The 26,405-nt window shown below is 41.2% G+C and overlaps 1 protein-coding gene across 1 annotated transcript in view; it reads left to right on the plus strand.

The window, feature by feature from the left end:
* The first annotated feature begins 1,683 nt into the window (after positions 1-1,683).
* The window catches only part of PHF21B (PHD finger protein 21B), a 132,473-nt gene continuing 107,751 nt past the window's right edge, over positions 1,684-26,405 (plus strand). The window contains exons 1-3 of the mRNA XM_059472906.1: positions 1,684-1,737; positions 2,291-2,323; positions 2,617-2,682. Coding sequence (XP_059328889.1) covers positions 1,684-1,737; positions 2,291-2,323; positions 2,617-2,682 — 153 coding nt within the window. The remainder of the gene's footprint in view (positions 1,738-2,290; positions 2,324-2,616; positions 2,683-26,405) is intronic.

Here is a 26,405-nt window from a genome sequence, read left to right on the forward strand (position 1 = left end):
GATGTGTTTGTGTCCACATCTGGAGCACATCTGTGCTGCAGGGTGACCTGGTGGCACTCAGATCCCTCACTGATGCAGCAAGTCAAGTCAGCAACCATGACTTGATTTGGCTGAACTGGAGCATCCTCTTGAGTCAACACTTCTTGAGTCAACCAGTTTAAAGTATCACTGCTGTTATTTATTGACTAAACAGAGTGAAAGGATCTGTGTTGCCATCCCTCAGATCCAACATCCAAATGTCCCACACTCCCATCCCCTCCCCCTTGAGCTCCCTCACCGCAGGGCAGGCCCCAGTGGACACACTGCGGGTGGGTTGGAAAGGGAAAGGAAAGGAAGCTGTCCGTGCTCCTGTCCTTTCCTCTGTCCCTTTCTTTTCCCCTGTTCCTTTCCCTTTCCCTTCCCCTAGTCCTATCATTATCCCTGTGTGCTTATTTCTGTCCCTATCCCCATCCCAATCCCTGTATTTGTCCCTTCCCCTATTTCTATCATTATCCCTGTACCAGTGCCTGCCTGTCCCTATTTCTGTACCTGTCCCCATCCTGATCCCTGTATTTGTCCCTGTCCCTACCCCTGTCCGTATCCCTATCCCTATCGCTCTGTGTATCCCCTGTCCCTGTTCTTGTCCCTATCCCTATTTCTGGCCCTGTCTCCTATCCCTCTCAACCATTCCAATCCCTACCCTTGTCTCTATCCTCCGCCCTCTTTCTCTCCTTCTCCCTATCCCTATCCCTATCCCTATCCCTATCCCTATCCCTATCCCTATCCCTATCCCTATCCCTATCTCCTATCCCTATCTACAGACCCTACTCCCTTATCTCTCCCCGCCCCTCCCTCCCCACTTTGTTGTGGCGGCCCCGGTGGCCGCAGGAGCCGTTCCGCGCACGCGCGGGGCCGCGAGACCCCCGCACACCCCCTCCCCCCCCCCCCGCCTCTCCCCCCCACCCCCAGCTCCATCCGGGCACCCGCGCGCGCGCGCCGGGGCCGTTTCACAACTTTCTGCCCCCCCCGCGCGGCGGATCCCGGCGCGCGCGCGCGCGCTCTGCCAGGAAATATAGTCCCTGGCCGGCCGTGGCTGCGGGCCCGGCGCCGCCGGAGCGGCCCGAGGGGGCCCCCGGGGGGCGGCGGGGCCAGCGCGGGGCGGGGCGGGGGCCAACGGGGCCAGCGGGGGGGGCCCGCGGGCGGGGGCGGCCGGGGAGGGGCCCCCCCAGATCGGCGGAAAGTGAGTGATGAGTCCGTGTCCCCAGCAAAGAGGCGAACAACTTGCCGTGCACGCCGAGTACTTGTGTCTGCCCGCTGTCCTGCCGCTTTTCCTCACGTATTGTTGTTCTTGGTGGCGCCACTCCTTTTCTTTTTCATTTTTTATTTTACTTAATTTTTTTCCGTCTTTTCTTTTTTTTTCTTTCTTTTTTTTTTTTTTTTTTTGGTTACTTAAAAAAATTATTTTCTTCCATTTTCCCGCTGAGGGAGGGGTGGCTGGCTGGCCGGTCTGTTGCAAAAAGCGAGGGAGAAAAAAACAAAAACAAAAAAGCCAAAAAAAAAAAAAAAAGAAAGAAAGAAAAAGAAAGGCAGGGAAAAAGAAAAGGCCAAACAAAATCAAACCAAAAACCAAACCAAACAAAACCAAAAAAACCAAACTTCTCTCGGATCTGAAAGTGGCAGGAAAGTGCCTGGCAAGTTGCAGGGATGGAGCTACACAGCTTGCGGGAGGCGTTAAAAGTGGAAATCCCATGTCAGCAGGTAACAGAATGCAATGCTGAGGCACCGGCCGAGCCGTGCCGTGCCGGGCCGTGCCTGGCTCGGGCTCGCAGCACCGAGCGGGGTTGCATGTTCGGAGCGAGCCTCGGTGCCGCAGCGGCCCGGGGAGGGGGCGCGGGGGGCGCGGCGGGGAGGGACCCCCGGCTCCCCGCCGCAATGGCGAGCACTCCCACAAAGTACTTTGGCGGCTTCTTTGGCTGAGTTTTTTGTGTGTGTGGGTGCCGTGGAGACGCGGAGTCGACGCTGCAGTCGTGTGAGTGTGCGTGAGTGTGAGAGAGAGTGCGTGTGTGCGTGTGCGTGTGCGTGTGCGTGTGTGTGTGTGTGTGTGTGTGTGTGTGTTGGAGAGATTAGGACGAGACTTGAATATTTATGAGCTTTGCTTGAAACTGACTCGCAGTGTTTACTTGCCTCTTTGTTCCTTACCCCCCTCCCTCCCCCGTCCACACACATACATACATTTAAAAAAATCCATTAAACTTGAAACAGTTTCTAATTCCTCCTTTTTTGCGGGGCGATTTTTTTTTTTTTTTAATACAAACTAGTTGCACAGATGAAGCAAGATCCACAGGTAAATGCAGATCCTTTTTTTTTTTTTTTTCTCTCTTCTTCAGTATTTTATCCCTGCCGTAATAAGCGCAGTTGTGCTGGGACAGCAGGATGAGAAACTTTATCAGTAAGAGATCTCATTTTGTAGTCTGCACTGAGCTTTCTTGCTAAGGAGGGTGTTTTGTGTGTGCATGCTTCTGTACGGCTTCGGTGGAATGGTTTTTGCCTTTGAACAATTTCTAGCTCGCAAGTTTATTCATCACGGGGTTAGTTTGCACTTTGCCTTTAATATGCGTCTTGTTGCCGTTTTTGCAGAACGGGGATCTTAAGAAACAAATCCATGAAAGGCAATCAAGAATAGCAGCTCTTAATGAGAAACAAGTAAGGAACAGATCGATTCAGTTGTGCTTGGTTTTTCTTCTTGTTTTTATGATGCACTATCTAAACATCCGAAAAGTGTCTGCGTTAGCTGAAAAATACTGGCGGCAGGGGATATAACATCCATTTTCTTTTGCATAGAGTCAGAAAATGCATGTTTTGATAATGAGGTCGGATTCTCTGATGTCTTGCTGGGGGAAAGAATTATTTCAGGACTAGCAGCAAAAAAGATAAGCAGTAGTTAAAACGTAAGAAAAAAAAAAGAGGCGTCCATTTTGAGTTGGTCGACATGTTTTAGGAATATGGAAAATTCTCCTGTCTTGGGCTACTTTGTGCACTTCTGTGTAATGTGCAGAGCAAGAGTTGGGAAGGAGGAGGCTGGAGCCCCGTTTGGAGCCATTTCTGGGTTTAATTACAAAACTGATTTTTATTGATCACTTTATTTCTTTTCTTTTCTTCTCTTTTTTTTTTTTATTTTTTTTTTTTTATTTCCCCTCCCCACTTGCCTTTCTCTTCCCTTGGTCTGATCTGACGTGTTGCCTTTTGATTCGAGTTCACTTAGGCACTTTCACTTTTTTCCTACCCCTTCCAAAAAAATACGAATAAAACCAGATTAACCCGCTTCAGCAGCCAGGGAGAGGGGGGAGGAAAAAAAACACCAAAAACGGAGGAGAGAAACAAAACAACCCGGGAACCTTCCCCGCTGCCTCCTCCCCTTCCCGCCCTTGCCAAAGTTTCTGTTTTTGTGCCGGTGACCCCTGGGCCGAGCGGGGCCCGCAAGGAAAGTTCAGCGGCGGGGGCTCCGGGGGGCTCAGCACCGCGGACAGCGCCGCCGCCCTCACGGCTTCCCGGCCCTTCTCCCGGCACTTCCCGGCGGGAAAGGCGCTTGGGAAAGGCACTTGGGAAAGCAGCGGGAGAGCTGCCGGCCCGAGCTTCCCCCCTGCCCAACTTTGCGGGTGGCCTTTGGGCTGCTGGGCTCCCCGCTCCGTGCCGGCCCAGCGCGGCCTCCGCCTTCAGCACCGCGCCCGGGGACAGCGCCCACAGCCGCCCTCAGCCGCCCCTGCCTCCCCCCTGCCTCCCTCACACCCTCCCGGCGAGAGGCGACGCGTGTGCTGCTCCCCCGTTCCTCTTTTTTGTTTGTTTTTATTTGTTTGGTTTTATTTTCTTTCCTTCCCTTTTTTTTTTTTTTTTTTTTAATTGTGTTTTGTTTTGCTTTGCCGGAGTTGTGCTTAAAGTTGCCAAGTGCCTGCGTGCGGCGTGCCTGCGGGCCACGGCTGCACGCCACCCCTTTTTCTCCCAGGTTTATTGTAATGAGAATTGGTCAGCACTCTCAGTTTGGTAGTGGAAGCTTCCATTTTGTGAGGAAGGGGTGTTGGTTGCTCCTAACATGGAGAAAAGTCTGCGGAGTTTGCCGGTGGGGGATGGGGCCCCATTCATGCTGAACATTACCATTTTGATTGCTTTGATGCCGTTTTTGGAGGGGGGAGGGGAGAGAATGCCCTACTCAGCAGAGCACAAAGATGTTTAATCACTGTATAGAATCAAACCAGATAGTTTCTTTTAAAAAGCAAATCTGACACTACATGATGTGTAGGGGCTGTTAGTCCTTGTTGTGCAGTGTAAAACAGCAAATTGTTGACTCTAATACTCCTATATTTGGTAGAACCTTATTTTTTGTTGGTTTTGGTTTTTTTTTTTTTTTAATAAGGTAAAACCCTTTCCTACATCTTTATGTACTATTTCTTAAATATCAAAATAGTTTTACTGTTCTAAGTGGGTGTTTGGAACATAGATTTGATCATTTCCCCCTATATTGCAGCAACTGTTTCAAGGCTGTTTAAATTTTTATGATCGTGGTAAATGAGAAGCTATTTATTATATGTCATGTTGGAATTTAGATAAGGCAGAGAGACACATTTGAAAATTCAGTTTGAACATTCTGATTCAGCTTGGGGAAAATGGTTTTTGCTACGCTTGCACAGCATATTTATGTATAATCCAAACTAACTAGTAAAAATATCTTGTATATTTATGACTTGCTATTCTCATAATCTTGTAAATAAATCTATAGACCATGAAATAATTAACCATAAAATACCTAAATTCTTTAAACAGCAAATTTGGCCTAGCAGGAAATGTCCTATTTTTAGGCAAAACTCTGGATTTCTTTTGCTGTTTTCAACATGCTGTGCAACAAGAGCTCATAATTAAGAGTCTGGCTGGTGCTGTGGTGTCCTCATGCTCCAGGCTGCCACCTCCAGAGGTCTGTACTGAAATCCTTCTCAGGTCACAAGTGAAATGAGTTTGGAGGTCTTAGCTCGTGACCAGGTCACAAACCCATCGAGTAACTTTGCAGACTTGCTATAATTATTAGCTGCTCCTTAGGAGTGGCTTGTAAATGAGCTCTGTGTCCTTGGGGGTGTAGAGAAGGAGCAGTGAGACCCCTGAGACCACAGATGGGCTCAGGGTGGGGCTCTTTGGTGGTTTCATGCCCTCACTTTCACGGAAACACAAGTGTAAATTTAAAGAGGCAGTTCAAGCAGGGAGGTTATTTTTACATATGTGTTTACACTCTTTCCTCCTTTATCCCACCAAAGATTTGTTTAGGCACAACTAATTCATAATTCAATAATGAATACCCTTGATTTTGTGTACACTGAATACAAAAGACCCTAAAATTGCCTTTTAATTTAACTGCACATGTTAATGATGAAACAGTAAAACAAACAAACAAAAACCCCCATCTACACCTGTTAGGAACATAGCAGGAGTAAGTGTTATCTCCCAGTGCCCCCATTCATCACTTTCCATTGTAGATGGCTACAGTGGCATTTGTGGCAATGTGTACTTTTCTTGAAACTTACAAATGAAGACAAGAAAGAACTGAATGACAAACTCAACTTTTGAGGGAAATTTACAAAGTGGACTTGTATATGCAGTTAAAGTTGCATCCCAATCAAGGATCCCTGGTTAGTCATTGATGTTTCCTTTATTTAGAATAGTTTTAATATTTTTCAGTATGTGCAAATGAGTACTTAGAGCCATCATTTTCATTTCAGGAAGGCAATAGTTTCAATCAGTTCCTAATTTGGCATCCAACTCAGAAAGACAGCTTAGACTTCTGTCACAAGTACATCCCTCAGATGCTGTGGTTTTGATTAATTGTCATCACATTTGAGGATGGGTTACCTCTTCTTTAACAAGATATGATGTGTGAAACTCCATTAGTTAGTCCAGTGGTTTTACACCTTCAGTCTCCAGCACATGCAGAGCAGCAGTAACATTTTTATCTAAATTGTCAAGCAACAAGCATTTATATGGAAATAAAAGAACCATCATAAGAGCCAGCACTGGCCTTAATAGCACACCAGAGTTGCTCTGCTGCATGTGTTTCTTGCTCTTTATGTCCTTAAAGAGTTGTTAAGGGTCTTAATTCTAGGAAATTGTCTCTTATTAATTAATAGATCAAGATTTAAAAAAATAGACAAATCTTTAACCTCCATTGGAAGTTCATTTTTTCTTATTCCTCCTTACTGACATAAGTGTTAGGTGGCCAACCAGGTCTTTAACAATGAACATGAGTGGGCCACTATATTTTTGACCATGATGAATTCAGACACCCTGTCCTGTAGCACAGTAATAAAAATATGCCTTGCTGAAAGACATTATGCCATTCACTTGTGTGCTGCCTCATTTCTTTACCATAATTTACTATCTATGCAGAAAATCAGCATCAGTTTCAGGCAGACTTTCCCAGACTGTGTTATTGCTGGTTATTTGGGGTTTTTTGGGTAGTACACCTGAAATGAAAGCACTGACTGTATTTTGCCTGTGGTGACCACCAGCAAAACCTGCTTGTGGAAAGTGTTAGACTTCTTAAATTGAAGTAGAGTTCTTGTGCAAGTTGTTGGAGATGGTTTAGCTCCAGATGTCTCATTGTGCTGATACTGTCTCTGTTTTGGGGAAGAGGAGGAAGTGGATTTTGGGTTTGTTGAAGTTCGTGCTGCAAATGGCAGCATTGTTTACATGAGGTAAAGAGTAAATTATTGATATTGCCAGAGCTCAGTATTTCTTATGGCTGGGTTCTTTCAAGATTATTAAGGTAAAATAAGGGTTATAAGCTTCAGTGAAAACTCAGGTAAAATCTGAAAGGCATTTCCAGATTGAGTTGGACCTGATGTCAAACTCTGACCCAAGGCATGCATGGCCCTCCCTGTTGCTGTGGCAAGAACTGCATCCATGTCTGGCTCTGGGTGTCAGGGCAGGCAGGTGATGGGCTCCCAGGTGGAGCATTAAACTTTCCTGTCACTGCACTGAGTCTGTGAACACACAGACAACAGGCATTAAATATGAACTTGACTTTGCCATTCTTCTGTATAATGAGGTCCTGCTGACTTTGCTGGGAATCCTGGACAATTGCAGAATAAAATGAACTTGCTGGATCAGAGTAAAGATTCTGGATTGTAATTCAGAGAGCTCCAGCTCCCAAAAAGCTCCAGTTCTTTTTCTTTTTTTCCAAAATCAGGTGGCAATGTATTATTTGTTTTGCCATCTATACAAAGAGGAGGGAAAACTAGGGAAGGATTTACCTTCAGCTTCTTGGAGGAGAAACTTAGGGATATGGTTTGCATAATGACAATCCTGGCATTCTGTTTGTGCTTTCAGTAACAGCATACTGGGAGTCCCATGTCATATTGGAGAAAAAGGGTAATAAAGGACATTTTCATGGAGGAATGGAAATATGGCTTTCAGCCTGCCATCAGGTTGCCCTTAAAAAGATTCATGGAATTCACACATCTGTAACAATAATTTCTGCTGGAGGGGTTAGAACCCCATTTTGTTTGGTAGCTGCACTGGCATGGGAAATGCTATTTCATTCCAGCATTTTTCTTTGACTGCACACTTTTCTCTACTTGTACAGTGTATCACTTGGCAGGGCTAACTGCTGAAAAGAGAATGTTACATTCATTCTAACCATTTTAAAGAGTTCACTTTGATATTTTACCCACTTAAAACACCTGCTGTCAGAACAGTACAATTGATTTCAATTAACTTTGAATTTCTTCAATAAGATGACTCTTATAATAACTCCAGTAATCCCATGATGCCTCATTAGAGGAGCTGGCTATGATGATTATCCCTGTGATTTAGCAATTTTTTCCCTACAATGCTTTTGTCTATTTAGAAAAAGGAATTATGCCAACAATGCCTTCTTATTTCATTTCTGGTTTTACACTAAAGACATTTGCTACCTGTTACACACTAAAATATCTAATTTATGCTTGCAGCAAACAGGTATTTGTTCAGATGTGCACAATACTTTAGTAGGGAGATTCTTTCAAAGTAACTTTAGTTCTTTGTAGGAACTCTGCCTCTTGGAGTTAGAATTTGTTTTAATTTTTGAGCATTCACTTGGGTAGCTGTGAAGTGGTACTTCTAGAGGAGTCTTTGTCAGGAGCTCTGGTTTGATGGAACCAAATCTCCACTGCTCATGCTGTGTGTGGCTCATCCAGAGCAGAGTCATGGCAGATGTTTGAACCAGTTCCTCTTGTCTCAGGATCTGGTGCACAGACTCCTTGGATCTGTGGAAGAAAAGGGGAATGTCTGCTTTCCTTGGCATGATGCTAGAATGGTGGTTTTAAATAACATTTCCAATGGGATACTGCACCAATCTAAACACTTCTGCTATGCTCAAATAGAGAAAACCCCTTTTCATCTCATTGCAGATTTGATTGTCAAGTTGAAAGCATGAAGGCATATAAATGTTCATACAAAGTTACTTTTAACTTTTCCTTCTATGCCTTTCTCTTTGTGATCAAGGATATTATGTGCAGTATTTTTGTACTTGGTTATAAAATGATGCTGCCTCCTCCTCCCCTCCACCCCCAAAACAAAATCTGAAGCACCAACAACATTTTTAGGCAATAAAGGATAGAAATTTGCAAATCAATGAGACAAGGCCATGGTAAATGGTGTTTGTGAGGCCATAGTGCCAAGGATGGAAACTGGTACATGCAGAGGAGTTGGAGGTAAGGGAAGTATGAAAATAGGCTGCAAGTTTAATATAAGAACAAAGAGGAGCCAAAAAGAACCAGAATTGGACTGATTGAAGTGAAAATTTGTCATTCTGCAGTAAAGTAGACAGTTACTTCAGTGTAATAGACTCATATTTGGTCTATCCAATCCTCATCACACACTTCTCTTATATGTCTGTATATACAGATATTTTATATAATTTTTATTTTTTTTAACTTAGGGTGGTGCTACTTTTTTATTTGGAATTGTTCTTGAGTTAAAATGTACTTCAAGAAAAATGTTTTCTCCCCCACTGCTCTCTTTTTTGAATCAGCTGCTTATTGTTATGCAGTAGCAATTTCCAGAGTGTCATATGAAATTGCTGATGTGGCTTAGTTCCTGCTCCAACCTGCAACTGCCAATAGTAAGGCTCTATTGAAATCTAATATGTACCACAGGGCTTTTTGCACATGTACAGGCAGACCCTTCTGCTTAATAGACAGAGAACTAGGAAATAGGAGCGTGTGTCTTCCTTTTTTAACCCATGGAGAACTTAAATATATGTCCAAGTTTAAATTATAAAACAATCCTTTGACTGAATTAAAGTAAACCAGGGTATTGACCATAAGTGCAGCTGCAGTAAAATCAAAACAATAAGTACTTGAGAGCTCTGTAGATATGATGGGTGGTGTTAATTTAGGCTTTTGAGAGGCAATCTTATTTTCAGAGCTGTAATTCTGTTTTAAGAGCCTGGGTATTGAAGCTCTGGCCAGAGCAGTGTGTTCACCTGAAGGTTGGTCTGATTGTTTGTGTTTAATTGAGAGAAGCATATCATTGGCCTTGAAACAGAAGTTAAGTCTATATTGCTGATAAGTTATTTTTGTTTCCACATTAATTTAGCTTGATCCTGTTGGTACTTTGTGATGTAGCTTCTGTATTATCTGGGGAGAAGGAGTGGGATTGCCTTTCTGTGCAACTCAGCTATTGATGACAAATCTTATAAGGTTACAGAAAGTGAAATTGTATATTACATTTCAAATAATTGAGTCAAGTGAGAATCATTGATACTTTTGACATGCAGCAGAGATTAACCTACATTTTCTATAATGATCTGTTTTTCTAAAGTGCTTGAAATCAGCTAAGATTGCCTAAAGATTTATTGGTGAGTCAAAGCTTTTCTAAGAATGATGAAGAGAGAAGCTTCCATTCTCAGAAATGTACAGAGTGTCTCTGTGTATAAATTTGCTTCTGTGTCTGTGTGTGTGTGGGTGTGTGTGGTTGGGTGTGAGCATAAGGTCTTTCTCTTTGATATCATTCAGGCAGAAAGCCAATATGCGCATGTAAATGAGCCTGAAAATGTAATTAAAAATATATATACGTACTGGGGACTGCAGTACAGAATGTAGTGTGAGATGCAGGTTATAAAGTGACAAGTAACATTTCCTATATAATCACTGATACTGACTCTCAAGTGGGGTTTATGCATCTTGTGTGTTATTAAGTGCCAAACAGATAAATGCTGAAATTATTTCTTTAGCATTGTTTCACCACAATGACTGAAAGCAAAGTACATCTTGCCCATTCTCTTCCCTTCAACCAAAACAAAAGCCTGAGTACCCCTACCATCCAAGTGTTACTGGGAGGACTAAAAGTATTTTATATAAGGTCAGATAAAGACCTATCTAATAGCATATCTTTCTTGGCAGTAAAATATTACAAAACAGATTTACTTGTGAATATATTAGATCAAGGAAATTCTCTAAATCATTAATACACATCTAGGAATTTGTGTACAGATGGAAAAAGAGAAAGATTGCCAGGGGAAAGGCATGAACAATTTTGTCCTTTATGTCAGGGTAGATAACAAAGGCTTGCATATAAAAGCCTATATGAGAGGCACCTCATAAACTCCAAACTTTAGGCAAGAAGCCAGTTTTCTTTGCTTGAAAGTATTTTCTGAAAGTTGGGTCAGAGTGCTGGGTGCAGAAGCTAATGTTTCTGCTCTCTTGCTTAGGGATAAACTACTTGAAAAAGCATTTATTTTGCATTTAAAAATACAGGTGGAGTCCAGATGCATTTCTATCAACAGCTCTGCAGCCCATAAATATGTACAACCTAAACCAGTGCCTTATTTACATTATTTTATTAACATTCTTTGCTGAGTGGGCTTGAATGGAACACAATCTCTCATATAGAGGATCTAATTATAAACACAAGGGACAGAACCAAATAAGCAGTCTTTAAAGGGAAAAGAGTCTGGCAGCTTTGTTTAAAGTGTCCTTTAATGAACTTCTTTAGCAGCTTGTATCTTAGCAACACGTTTTATTACATACCAGTGCGGGAGAAGCAGTTTGCAGATGGAGTTGCACACAGTAATTTATTTCCCCCCTTTCCCCCCTTTTTTTTCTCCTCTGTGGTGACTCAACTGGAATCTGCAGAGTAGCTTTTCTAACACTGATAGCTCACTGGAAATCCCTGATTGGTTCATTTGTATCTGTTCTGTTTTGTTGGTTGATGAAAAAGGCATTTATTATGGTAAATGCATACTGATTTTGCGTGCTCTTAGAAATTCAGATATGACTGTTTTGAATAGGCATGGATTTAAATGGAAAACAACCCCAGCTTTTTCCAGAGCACTTTTATCCATGGATGTGTTGCATTCAGCGCTCGTCCTTGGTTGCACACGCCAACGAGTTTCTAGATTTGGAGGTTATTTACTCCCCATGTAAGATGGAATTGTTTTAATTTCTCATCTTTCACCCCTTCAAAAGTAATTGGAATATAGGAGTGACAGAAGTATTTGCAATCTTTTTTTTTTTTTGTCTTCTTTGACAAAACCTGGCACTTAAACTGCAAATACATTTTTTAAAAGCTGCTGTTTCAGAAACCAATTGAAATTCTGCACTACTGTCCCTCCTTCAAATGACCTACAGGGCTGATCTTTGTTGAAAGAAATACTTTTTGTTCTCTCCTCTACTAATTCCAGACTAAGTTCTCCTCATATGTTTTGAGTGAAAAAGTGGGTAGCTTTTTTCAATAGGATCATTTGAGGAATGTGGTATTACTGAAGATGAGTATGAGCAATGCAATCCAGATTTCATTTCTTTCTTATAAATTAAAGGGGAAAAATGCCTTTAATGAGCAAACTAAATACTATTCAGCTAAATTTACATTTTCTGCTGGCTAGGCAGGTGTAAGTCCGGAAATATATTTCCCTGGAGTTCACTGGAGTTACCCAAAGTTTGCACTGGTGTGATAAAAATCTGGATATTACCAAAGGGAGCAAAGCAGGTAGGAGGGGAGAGGGTAGATGAAGGCAGTCCAGAGTGTTGGGAGAACCCACAGAGGATGGAGATTGTTGGCTTAAAGATGCTGCTCTTGGGGATGGCTTCATTAAACTTCAGTTAAGAGCTAATATATTAGGGGTTGATATGAAAAAGACAAAACCTATCCATTTCATAAAGTCCATTGATATTTGCAAGTAGACAGGAGAAGGCTTTTGAAAGAGATGGAATTGTTTCTCTTCTTAACAGTAGTGAAATATAAATGCATTTCCATTAACTGGCAAACTGTTATATTTCTTGAGTGCTTAGTTCAAAAAACCCAGTTTCCTTTCACTCCAAAATATGGATGGATGGATGGATGGATGGATGGATGGATGGATGGATGGATGGATGAATGGATCTCTCCAGTTTTCAGGTTTCAGTATGTCGGGTGACAGCCTGCCTCTTGTCCCTTTTGGATCTGCAATATCTCAGCCTCAGCAGCAGCATGAAGGAGTGCTTTGAACTTTAAAAGCAGTAAGAGAGGTGAGCAGTGGAGAGGTAAAGGATGCTGTAGTCCCACTCCCCTTAAACCATGATGATACTGGTTTTAAAACAGAAGCATATCCTCAGCCAAAGATGATTTAGTTGCCATCTGATTAACTTACTTTTTCTTTCACAATTCAGCCCACTGTTAATTAACTTAATTTGGATTGAAAAAACTCTAATCTGGGGGAATGCACTAGAATCTTGCACATGATGGTAGTCTGAACTGTCAAACAAGCTAAATCATGAAATTTGCAATATTGCTGGACAAAGGCTTGTATCTTTTTTTGTAGCTGTAGATCCCTAAAAAAAGGGACCTGGAACAATTCATGTCCTGTCATGAGAAATAGTATTTATGCCAGGTACAGCATTTAAAGACGATGTCTTTGGTTAATATTTTAATGTGATAGAGCTGGGAATGCTTAAGTGAAGTGTTAAAACAAGAGTCTTAACACATGACAAAATTTCCTTCAGAAATGTTGCAGTAAGAAAGAACAAAATGAAGAACTTCGTTATTTTCTGAAACATTTAGGAAGGAATAGGAACCTGTGTGTCAGATTGGCTAAATAAATCAGCAAGACCAGTGTTTCATTTTTCCTTCAATAGAGGAAAAAAAACCATTTTTTTTTTCCAGAAGCACAAACATTTCCAGAAACTTCTTTAACCCTCTGAGTGCTAGTGCTGTATCTCATTACCAAAGTACTTTTAGTAAAGGAAGCTTAAAGGAACTTCCATCCCCAGATGAAGCAAAGACTCATTTATAAACAATGAGAGCAGGAACAATAGAATGCTGAGTGCATTCTGCATGAATAATATAACTGAGGATTGTGAGAAGCCTGTGATTTCTGTGTGCCAAACTCAGTTTGGGAGTGCAGCATTCTTTTGCAGCTGATTTTTTTGACACTGGGGAGTCATCCCTTCTCCCTGCCATGTGTGTGTGCAAACATACACACAGAGGCCTGGTACTGGTGATTAAAGAGGGGAGTCAGCAGCTCCCAGCAATGGTGTAAATTCATAAAACTAGTGTAAATTGGGCTGAGATCTAGGCCAGCACTGAGCCTGAGGTAGGTGGAGCAAAGGTGAAAGACCTGGTTTAGCAACAGAGTCTGAGCTTCTGTCTGTATCCTTGGCTGGGAGGCTGTTTGCATTTGTGTATTTTTAAGTCCGAGAGTTTATGAGGCCTTCAGCATGAATTCCTATTTCTCACATCTTTAGATAGATAATTTTTTTAAAAATGAGACTATATCTGGATTTCAGGCCTTTTGGTTGCAAAACTTTGGCCATAGTTGATTATTTTATCTTTTTTTTCCTCTTGCACTTTCTTAATAAAGTAATTCTCCTAAATATGCTGAAGTTTTTTGGGTCTGGGCCTGTCTTTATCCTGTGTGTATTTAGGTTTGGCTTAATGAGATTCTCCTCCAGGGTTCAGACCACAAGGTAATGCAAACAGTGAAAGCAGTAGTAGCTGACAGTTTCCCATACACAGTGGAAGAATAAAGTTCCCCCAAAACTCATCTTTGAGTGACTTTACCAACTGTTACAAATACAGAGCAAGTCAGCTGGCATTTTCCTGGCTTGGGCTGCCTGAGGTGGTCCATTTCACCCACTGTTATGAACTTGCTACCCTATTTTATAGAAAAATAAAAGAAAGATGTTCTTTCCAACCTAAGGAAAGGTGTTCTTTCCAACCTTAGCCATTCTGTGTTTCTGTGGTTCTCTCAAAGTTGAGTTGTTGGGTTATTTTGCAGTTCAGTCCCTGGTTGCTGTTTGAAATTGTCTCCTATTAAACTGAGTGCTGTCAAATGATGATGATTTTGTAAGATGATCCAATGTCCTGAAAGCTGGACTAATGTATTTTCTAAAGATCTTCCTACTGTGTGGCTCCTATTAGTTCTACTAGTGTTAGCTGGGTAAAGTGGTGTGCATCAGCTCTGTCTGTAATTACAATTTCTGATAGTCTTCTATTTGCTTCACTGTTTGAAATAAAAAAAAAAAAAGGAAAATATCTGAGATCTTCATGTTAAGATTTTGTAGTTTCCTTGGGTTCAGTTGAACTGTGCCTGTTTATACTTCTCAAAAATCTAGCCCAGGTGCACTTAAGTTTTCTTGCCATCCCAAAACTATGAAACTGGCCAATAACTCATACAACATTTGTCTGGATCTCTCAGGTTCTTGCTCTTTCATTAAGCTAGCTTCAGTTTAGGTTAGCATCAGCTGCTGGTTTGCTGGTAGACTTTCTCTAAAGTCTGTGGCTAAACCTTTAAATTTCAGTGTCAAAAAATAGCTTTAAAAATGTTATTCCAGAACAAAGTCTGAATAATAATGCTTAAAATTGCTACATATTTACTTAATGATTCACTGTTCCTTGAAAAAGATCTTTTGATCATCAGATAGTTATGTATTCATCAGCTGGCCTGTTCCAACCTATCATATAAATACATGAAATTTTCAAAATGCACAGTTCTCAGCAGACTGGGCATGTACAGAATCTGGCATTTATTAAAATGCAGTTTCTTGACATGACTAACTCAGCAGTCCTGTAGTCTGTTGAGTTATTATCCACTGAAGGAATTTTACCTTCTCCGGTTAAAGATCCTCCCAAGTAATTACACTATTTTCAGCATAAAAAATCTTGAAACTGGAATTAGTGGATGCTGGAATTCTGTGAGAATTTGATTTACTGTGCTGAATGTGCAATGGATCAGCCTTAAACAAAAATAATTTGGTTGCTTTACATGCTGTCCAGTGTTGTTCTGAGGGAACTGACTGTTGTCTGAGAGCATCCCAAATGTTTTTAGTGGAAATGACTTGGAAGACAAAGTTGACACAGGGATTTATATTTCAAGGACCAGATTCTGCCAAACCCAAGGGTGTTGGCACAAACACCCTTCAGATTTTAGAGAGAAAAATCCCCTCCTCCTGGAAGAGGTGTACAATGTGTACTGAGATCAAAACACACAAAGAGCTTGAGAAAACAAATTTGAGGTGATATCAAGAGCAAAGGGATTAAAATTGAACTGGCAGGTTCTTTGTGAAAACAGCAGGGAGGTCTCAGTATTTTGATGAGAAATAGAGAGGTAGGTCAAAGTTTGAGATGGAAGAGGATTTTCTTTCCCAATTCCTGGCAAAGCAGAGGCTGTGGAGCTTCTGTGGAGGAGCTGCTGGCAGGCACACTGTGACTTTATGGATACTCACAACTGGAAGAGGTCTGAGCAGTCTCCTTTTCCCACATTTCCTTGTTTCCCAGGAGAAATGGGAGAGAACATTTTAAGATTAATTAGCTAATGATGATATGCAGGAATTCTCTTCTACAAGTTTGATGCTAGAAGGGGTATTAAGATGAGGATTGAGACTCTTGTGAACACTTTTCACTCTTTGTTTATTTGCTTGGAGTTGATGCAGTCTTTCATAGAACAAGTTTTTCCTGAATGTGTACCTAGGAAATGTGCAGGAAGCTGAGTTTTAATGTAATTCAAATCAGTCAAAATGTCAATCAGCAATATCAAATCAGTAGTTGTCAGAATGCTGTGCATTTTTATATCTCAAGGCTAATATACTACATCTATATTTAATTACCAGCTGTAACTGGAGGTGTGATTGATTTTCCTCTACTGGAATGTCATTACTAGCATTTCTGTATTCAGTTGTCCATGTGTATGGACAACTGTTAAAGTTTTGAATAACAAAATTTAGAATGATGATGTCCCACCTCTAAGTGGTAATTTCAAGCTCAATAATTTCAATATTGAAATATTTTAATTCCCAGAATAGATGCATCACTTTGCTTCCCTCACTTGTGTTCCAGGGGGTGTAACATAAAGCTGATATAGCAAAATACATGAGGGAACCTCTCTTTCTGTTTGTTTAGCTAGGTACACCCACCTTAGCTAGGAAAGGAGGAAAATACTGAGTGCCGAGAGATGGTGGCATCTAATGCTGTCACTTCCTTAGAATTAAGATAATCAGTTTCTAATGTGGACACTGTATCCATCCCAAGGGCTCATCCCTAGGCTGATCCCAAGGACTGAATGGCTGTTTCTGTGTGCTCCACAAGTGTGCTCTGCTCCTGAGTTTAACCCCAACAGAATCCACCTGGTCCACTCCTGAATTACTTTGCACTGTAAAACAAAGTACAAGATCTGCTTGAGAAATGAGCTCCTGACTTGGAAGCAGTGTTTAATGTGGATTTACCCAGTATGTGTTCCTTGCTGGTGGGTTCCTCTGACACTTAAAACAGCACTTCTCATCTCTGGCCCTTCTGTCTTTATAATGATATCCCAGGCTCTGAATGGAGGAAAGGGAGAAAGGCAGGGGAGGGAGGAAGGCAGTTTCCCTGCTTGTGGGCATGGGCACATCAGGTGCTTTCCTCTCTATTCTGCATAATGAGGATGAAGAACCAACCCCTATTATCTTTTCCCACTTTATTCTGAGGGCTAGAAATGTTTTATATCCCTAAGATCTGGGCCACTTCAGGTGTTATGGAATTCAGGTCTTATGGAAGACCTTATCCTACTTAAAGCTTTTATTTTCTTATCTTGGATGAAAAACTTATATCCCATTATGGGTGGGAACAGGGTCCCTTAAGGCTGGAGCCTCTTCCATGACATTACAGTATTTTGGGTTGCAGTCTGCACTTAATTTGTCTGTGTTAACAGAACTTCATGTCCATTGATTTTGATATCTTGCTTGAACAGAACATTAGAGGGGCACTTTGGAACTCCTTATATTTCTTATGAAAATGCCACCTCTTCCTGTTTTCAGTAGGAATTATTGCCTCTCCTTTCAGATTCCTAATGTTTGTAGTGTTGTCCATTACACAAGACCCAAAAACTCAATGAGGTTCATAAACACAGTTGAAACTTACTTGACTTAGTTTACTCTGAATGTTTTGTTCACTATAGAAAAGTCAGCAAATACAATTGAAAGAGAGCAGAGATGTGCCATTTTAAAATGTTGAGACAGAGTAAAGATCCATTCTGAATTAGGTGAAGTGTCTAAGAAAGGTGAAAAGTCTGTGAGGCCAAAGCTGAAGGAAAAACTCGCATGCCGAGACAGCAAGGAGACAGAGAAAGAAAAACAGAAAAGACCACAAGGTCGATTTGCCCCCAACTTAGAAATTCCTTTGATAAAGAAGAATTGGTGCTAAATGTCACGCGGAATGAATATGTATGAACTTATTGTGAAACTGTATGCATATGCATTTGGAAGGGGGATAAAAGAAGACCCGAGGTCTTCAGAGGTATGCATGCCTTGTTGGGGGACTTGCGTCCGGCGCGCGTCGCGTGGTAATGAAAGCATACCGGGCTTTGCAACTTTTACAAAGTTGTGAGGTTTCTTCTTTTCTCTGCAAAACAATGTTAAATAATATTGACTGTTACAAAACAAGGAAACAAATGAGTGGTCTTCCAACATTCTCTAAAAAACCAGTAGCATTCTTCCATCCAGAACTTTACCACTGCTGACCTTCAGGAGCTGTGTAGCAGCTGGGCAGGGGGCCAAAATGCCAATGGTGCTTCCTCTCACTGGTCTGGGTTGGGTTGCGCAGGTTGGGTTGTGAGCTGGTGGTTGGGTAGCACAGGTTGTGTTGCACAGGTTGGGTTGTGACCTGATGGTGCAGGGTTTGTGCTATGAGCGGCAGGGAAGGGGGCTTTTCTGCCCCTCTGCCCTGCTCAGGTGAGACCCCACCTGCAGAGCTGCCTCCAGCCCTGGAACCCAGCACAGGAGGGACATGGAGCTGCTGGAGCAAGTCCAAAGGAGGCACCAAGATGATCAGAGGGCTGGAGCAGCTCTGCTGTGAGGAAAGGCTGAGAGAATTGGGATTGCTCAGCCTAGAGAAGAGAAGCTGTGGGGTTACCCAATTGTGGCCTTCCAGCTGAAGGGGACCTGCAAGAAAGATTGAGAGAGACTGCAAGGGCCTGGGTGTAACAGGACAAGGAAAAATGGCTTAATACTGAGAGACAGTAGGTTTAGATTAGATGTTAGGAGGAAAATCTTCCCTGTAAGGGTGGTGAGGCCCTGGCACAGGGTGCCCAGAGAAGCTTTGGCTGCCCCAGCCCTGGAAGTGCTATGGGCCAGGTTTGATTTGGCTTGGAGCTACCTGGGATAGTGGAAGGTGTCCCTGCCCATGGGAGAGGGTGGGACAAGATGATCTTTGAGGTCCTTCCAACCCAAACCCATTCTGTGATTCTCTGATAGGTTACTGGTTTTTACCCAGCAATTCCTCCTATACCAAATGCAGGTATAGCTGTCTCATACAATTCTTGCCTGACACACTTTCCTGATTTCCTGCTGTCAGCATGTTTTTCAATGGCATGGCACTCCTTCTCCACAGTAAAAAGTCTGCATAGAAACACATCACAGAATTAATGGAGAACTGTGGATGCTGAGGGATTAGTGTGTAGTGGGGATCTTGTGGGGTAACAAACATTTCTTTAAAACTTGTGAGGTTCGAGGTGTGTAAAGTTACATTCTGCTGTGGTCCTCTTACTGCAACCACAGTAGAAATGAAAGCTGGACATTGTGTTTGTCTCAAAATGACAAGAACACTGGAACACTGGAACAACTTTCCAATAGAGGAAGTGGAAGCAAACAACCAGTTTTTTATTATCCAGTGAATACAAGTGAGTATTTTTTATTATTCAGTGAATAAAAGGTGAATCTGTGACATGCAAAGATGTTGAGAAGCCTTGGCAGGAGAAGAAAACACATAGCAGCTACTTGTTTGTGGGCCATAATGTTTGAAACTATTTCTGCAGAAAAACAAGATAAAAGATTGAAAGAGCAGCTCAACATCTGTATTATCCAATCTGTATTTTATATCACGTGGGGAGTTGGATCCAGCTGTCATAAACTTCTTGATGGACAGATGCTTTTGTTCTAATAAGAAACTGATTTCAAAATTATTTGCTGTTCTAGTTCTTATGGTATCAGTCATAGGAGTGTTTCTATAGTAAGTTGAATATAGAGACTTTCAAGGCACAGATTGCTCAGTTTGTAGGAGAGAATTGTTATTTCACAGTAAATCATACTATTTCTGGCACTTCATTTTTCATTGGGATTGTGGTACGTGAAAGAGCCATGAAATACCTGAAGAGCCATGAAACATTTTCTCAGAGTACAGTGCTCCACTCAGGTACAGGATGATAAGGAGAGCACTCCCTGTATGGAAATAGAGGTGACAGTTTCAGTTCTGACACTGGAATTTCTGTTTTAGCTGCCAGGAAGCACCAGAAGATGGCATGGTTTGTACAGATGCGTGCTGCAAAGTGAATGAGCTTGTGAAGCTGCTATTAATAACCTTGGGCAGAGTGTTTAACACTGTAGTAAAGAAAAGCAGCAACATGAAGTGTTTTAATTCTAATTTCTTCTTTCTGCCAGTAAGGGACAGCAGTAAAGTCATTATTCATCAATTATCTATTGATTAATCTCTTTGTCAGTCAGTTAGTCTGTCTTTCTATCCTTCTCTGAGTTTGGATGGTGCAGAAAATGGGAGGGAAAAAGTGAAAAGAAAGCAATTGTGATGTAATCTTGGTGCAACATACACTGAAAGGTCATCCTGACAAAAATGGGTCTTGATGGTAACTGAAAAAGTTGCTACTGAAGTCTTCTTAAGAAGGTCAGATTTTTTAAAATTACTATATTGAGCTAATTTTGACCATCTTGTCTCAATTTTAAATCTCTGTGATTACTGTTTGCTTCAGTAGCCTCCAGATGCTTCTTCTTGTATGTGGAAAACCTGGCAGTTATGAATGTTCACTGCTAATGAGCTGCTTTTTGTGAAAATACATTGATTTCTAGATCAACATCACAATTTTAAATGGCCTTTGTAAACTCTGTTTTACAAATGGCCTTTGTAAACTCTGCAAACTGCAAACAGTTACAAGTAGCTGTTTGCAAAGTTCAAAGTCTAAAAGTTAATTAAAATCTGAGGCCCTCTTTGGTATAAAATATTTTCTTTCTTTTTTGTTTAGAATGTCAGATGTTTGTTCTCAGTTGGCAACTAACGATAGCTGCAAGTTAATTTGGTTATTGTATTTTAGGCACCACTAAATATTGAAATCCTGTTTCATTGTTACATTAACTGTGGTCTTTTCTGGATTTGAATTTGTAAAAATAGTGGCTAAGGTTTTGGAGCAGGACTGATTCACAGCATTTGAGGACTCATTTCTATTGTGACGCAAGACAAAGTACTGGCTGTTGGTTTTCCCTCAGAATGTGGTTTGCTGCAAAAGTGGAAGTGGTTGGGTTTAGGATGGGAGAAAGTCCTCAAAAACAAGGAAGGATCTTAGAGTCTGATCTTTCAGGAATCTTAAAGATTTCCAGGGGCTGTATTGGTAATTTGGGGAATAAACTCCAAAAACTTCCAAAGGCCATGTTGGTAATTTGGAGAATAAACGTTTGTCAGTGTTCAGTGTGTGCCTATAGCAAGTTTTCCTCTGTTGTGCAGGACTGTGGGTGGAATAGTCAAGTTCATTTCAGTCCAACAGCATCTGGAGCTGCCTGTTCACCTGTGTGAAACTCCTTTCCAGAACACCCAGATCTCTGGCACGTGTGAAAGTCCCCAGTAGAAGGGAACTTATTACAAATGTATAGAATGGTGCAATTTTTAAAGGAAAAAGTTTCATTACTTTCTCTTTTTTCTGTGTGAAGGAAAATAATATATTTGCTAATGTAATTACAGTTTTGGAAACCACTTGTCAATTATTTTGATTAAAGGAGCTTCCAGAAACCTTTCAGGAGTCTCTTGGTGTTAACCCAAGCACAGAATTGTGGGGAGAACTTCTGTCTGAAGAGCTTTCAGTTTAGAAAAAGTGAGATTATAGTTCCACTTCCACAGAGTGGCAGCTGAGGCTCAGAGGTATTTAGCAGGCTGGGAAGTTTGTAGCAGAGCTGGAAACTGAAGCCAGGGCTTCTATGTGTAGTTTATCAGTTTACCTGCATGGGCATCCTGTAAAGGTTCTGCACTTCTTCTGGGAGGGATGTGAGCATGCTCTGGCTCTTAAATGAAAACATTCAGAGTGCTAAATAATCTTCCTGATGGCATTTTCTACTAGTTCACATTTCTGCAGTGTGAAATGAAAAAAAGGCCACTGGCCTCTCCAAACAGCCACAACAACAAAAAAACTCACAAACAAACAAAAACCTCCACCAAAAAAAAGCAAAAAGAACAAAGCTTCATTTTTTATCCTTGATGAAATATTTATTTGGAAGCAGCACAGCAAGTTGGAATGGTTTGATTTGATTAGCAAGTCTAAATGTATTAGCAGCAAGACAGAAACTATATTACGATTAGTGGTAATTAGTTGCACTGATTACTTCAGTCTCAGCACTGTTTGACAGATGTGTTTCTGTGGTGCACTCCTGAAAGAGGAGCATGCTTTACCCTTGTGGTGGTTCTTGCCTTCCCTTTTTGTGATATCTTTGCCTTGTCATTGTTTGCTGATGAAGTCTCCACTGTGGCCGCTGCAATTTGTGGCTTGGCAATACAAATATTCTCTTGAAAGTGAAGTTTGAACTGGGAAATAGTGATGGATGTGCTCATACTCATGCTTGACAGTCCTAGAGAAGGCCTCTTGTTCTCTATGGAAATGGTCACAGCCAGCCCATCATCCTTTATGGTGCCCATCAGCCCTGTCCTTCAAGCCTGATCCAAACCTTCATGAAATAAGAGCTGCTTCTGTGACTGGAGAAGACTTTGGATCAGATGCCTCCACTGGACAGAAGAATCTGGCTTCCCTGCCTGCTTAGCCCTCAGTCTGTGGGGACTACTGGTGTCAGGATTTGTAGCAAAGAGGCTCCTTAGGATCAGATTAGGGAGAATAAAACCCTTTGGGTGGAGTGTATCCCACAGGGCAGAAACAACCTCTTCTACTGGCTTCCTGTGGTGGGGAAACGTGGAAATATAATTGCTGTTTTCTGACTGAGGAGCAAACAGGAAGGAGAACAAGCATTCTGGAGCTACAGTTCATGGTCTATAACCCATCTCAGATTCACTGCTCAATCACTACATCCCTATAAATTTCAGGTTCTGCTTCAAAGAGAATCCCTTCTCAAGTTGGGTGTCCCTTTTATAGACAGTCACTCTCTAGAACTCTGGATCAGACTGTGGATCCTTTGACACAATCATATTGTCCAGGAGCTATATCTAGCTAACCTCACTGGCTCAGCCTCATGTTGATAAACACATTAGGCTCTGACAATCATTCTGGTCCTTAGGAGTAAATGGAAACAATTTTGAATGTCCTGATTTTGGTGTATGAGCAATAATCCCATTATCAGTCATCCAGAATAAAGAGCATTATAGACCTATGCACTGTATTTGAGCTATTTGGGGACATAGAAGCCAGAAATATGAATTTGTGCAAGCCAAATGTTTTCCATCTTTCTCCAAAACATACATCTTATGTTACTGTGCATGTGTTTTGCTTGTTGCTTTAAAATAGTGGTTCACAGGCTATGAATGCTTCTATCACTAGGCAGATATGGTAAGTCAAAAGAAAAAGGAATCATTTAAATGTGTGACACAGTTACTTGTTAGTATGGCAGAAAATGCCACAGGTGAAACATTTGGGATTGCCCATGGAAAACATTTGAAGATTGCCAGACAGCTAGCTCTGGAAGAAAGGTCTTGGATGCTAAAACTACATGAGTGGACAATTCATAGCCATCAACTCTTCTAGAAATATTTGTATATTTCCAGCTGGATGAACTTATGAGGCAAACTTTAAATAGAAAAGGTAAAATGTAGAGTCTGTCTTATCATTCTGGAGATGAGATGATTATGTCCTTTGCCAATAAGGTTGTATTTCTGGATGTTTCTTTTGACAGCTCACCAATCCTTAGTCACTGCTATGATAATACTGAGCTCTGAAGGGTTTTCCTGTATTGTCATTTTCCTGTATTGTCTGACATATTGATGTCCTAGGGATCACTGTGTTACTTGTACATTTCTTAGGGATTGTAGTTAACCTGCAGTGCAAAATCAGGGTAAACTGTATGGCAAGTAGGAAAGGATCAGCTAAACTAACTCGTGAAGAAATGTTAGGAGATATTTGATTGCTGAGTTTTTTTCTCTGATGGTGGGATTGTGCCCTTCTGCAAAACTCTGGGCAACCTGAGTTGGTGCTTTCTGGCTTTTCTGGCTGTGTGGCATTTCCCAAGGGAGCTCAGCACGTGTCAGGACAGAGCCCAGAGCCTGCAGTGAGCAGAGGTCAAGAGAACCATCACAGAGATTGGGGCAAGAATGTCAAATGAAATGAATTTGAGGAATACATAAGAGAGAGTGGAGGACTGTGCAAAAGGCAGGAATAGAGGAGGTTGAAGTACTTATAAACCTGGTGGCAGCTCCACCATGGCTCTGCCTCCCATGGGTGCTGCTCCCTCTGAACACCCTTTCCCAGCTGGGAGTCCTCCTTCAGGATTACAGAAGGTGTCCCACTTCTTGTCATCCACCTTCCTTTAATAAAAAGACTTTGCTTTTCCATTTCCCTCTCTTCCTCAGCTCTCCAAGCAATTAATAAGCACAAATTAATACCAAACTCCCCAAGCCCTTATTGTAGAGAAGGTTTGTCCCCTTTTCTTCTGTTCACACAAGGGTGAGGAAAAGTATGGGGCTTAAGTGGTGTGACAAAAGTCACAATAAACATTTGTGGCAGGAGTGGGAAGACATCTTACTCATATGCAAACTCACAGAGACTTTTTGCAGCTAATAGCCCCTTGAAATCAAAAGCTTATAGATATGTTTATGGATCTGGACCTTATTCTGAACAGTGGCACTGTCTTTGTGGTATCTACCTTGTCAGCAGATGTTTCACTGAAATAATTATGCCCATGTGGTTTGGCAGCTGTAGAAAAAGGAACTGCACAATATCTCTTTAAATAGTATATGGGGTATTCATGTTCCCAATGCTTTTCTATAGCTCACACTTTTTACTTACAACTAAATACTTTTTATAAGCTTATGAAGTGAGCTGGTTGTCATGATGAGTGGAAAGCCATCTGTGAATGCATGGCTTCCTCAGAGCCTTTGTATGTAAACTACAATGTTATGACAACAGTCCATAGAAATCCTCCTTTACTGACTGGAATTATAGAAGGTGGCAAATTCATTGGTCAGCTGAAACAGGAAATTTAAGTGAAGGAGAAAAACAGTAGGTGAAATTAATCATAGAGCTTTGAATGTGGAAAAAATGGATTTTCAGAATTAAATGTAACTTTAAAAAAGGCTTTAGAGGATACATAAGGTAACCTTCTGGCTGTCATGCTCAATTTGTCTTGATTTTTGGCAGGTCACCTGCACAGGCCATTAAACTGATTGTCTTGGGATATATGCTAGAGATGGAGTAAACTCCCTAATATTAATTTAAGAAAAGGTGATAATGGTGTCATGCTGACAGTGTACATTTATAGCAACCAACACTGGCAACTGTTTCTTTGAAAGCTATGAAAACTAAGACCATGAATTTTCATTAATGAAAAAAACATTAGAGCCATGCCTAAAAATTGAAGTAGGACAGCTTTATACCAAGCTATTAAAACCTGTGTTTTCAGAAACCATTACTTGTTTTCTTGCACTGATCAGAAAGCTGCATTTAAGGCCTGTCATGACCTGCTGTACTTGTTGCAGGAAGCTATCAAAAAGCCTGGAGAACCCAAATCAGCTGAGAGCCCAACTTCACATCTACATCTTCTCTTAGTTACTTGGCCAAATGACAGTACCCCAGCACTCAGGATGGTGTCTTAACAACCAAAGTCTGAAGTTAAATTTGCACTTTTTTGTTTGATTATTAACTTCTGTGTATACACATATGTGTCTATTGGTGTGTAATCTATATGTATATATATATATATATATATATATAATTTCATCATGAGCACAACAGAGCTTTAGCATCCCTGCAAATTTTTGTCTTTGAAACTGACTTACAGAACATCCTTAAAATAGAGACCCCACCTGAGTTATTTTAAAATATGTAATTCTAAAATATAAAAACTTTATTCTGCATTCCCACTGACGCTTCTAACTCTTTTGCCAAGAGGAAGTAAATGGATATGAGCATAACTACCCCAGATAGCTGTTGCCTGTGACAGCTAATCAAAAGCAAAACTCTCAACCCATCTAGACAAAAGCTGCTGTCAAATATACAGCAGAGCTCACTTAAAAAAGGAAGAGTTTTCCCTTTGCTGATGTAGTTTAGTTATCACAGTTAGTCACCATTTGTACCCATAACAGATACAGTAATTTCACTGGTTTTTGAAGCTGATAATGTTTCTGTAACTACAGTAATACAGGTCACACTGTCTCTTATACAGCTGGCCACCCTCAATAACTCTGTTTTAAAAAATCATGTGGTGGTTGTGCAATATATGACAAGTGTCTTGTTAGATCTAATCTTTATGTAAAACATGCTTAGTGGTGTTCACTATATAATACTTGCCCTGGTGAATTTCAATTACTATTATAGTTAGGAAACTCTGATTTAAAGTGCCTTTCTAGATGGAATGGAATGTTACCTGTATTTAAAAGAGACAGTTTTCTTTCTCTTGCACTTTCTCGTCTTGTTTGATACCCAGTGTGCTTTGCTAGGTCACCCTGTGTGATGTGGCAGACTAAAATGACATAAAGAGGTGCAGCCAGGTATTCTATGGTGCCTGTGTGCAGCTCTTTTAGGAAACTGAAATGCAGCTTTATCTATTCATTTGCAAATGAAAAATTCCCTAGAAGTGCCTGACCTTACCTCTTGGAGTGGACATGTGCTACTCTTCATGGATAGGGAATATAGCAATGGTAACTGTTTTTTAGAGCTTGTTACTGCTTTACTCAGAGTTATGTGCCCAAAGTCATTGGAAATAATGCAGTTGTGTTTTAGCACTGTGAATATCCAACTACATACCCCAAAGATT

This window comes from Ammospiza nelsoni, chromosome 5 (assembly GCF_027579445.1).
Source record: "Ammospiza nelsoni isolate bAmmNel1 chromosome 5, bAmmNel1.pri, whole genome shotgun sequence".
In the NCBI taxonomy this organism is placed as follows: Eukaryota; Metazoa; Chordata; class Aves; order Passeriformes; family Passerellidae; genus Ammospiza; species Ammospiza nelsoni.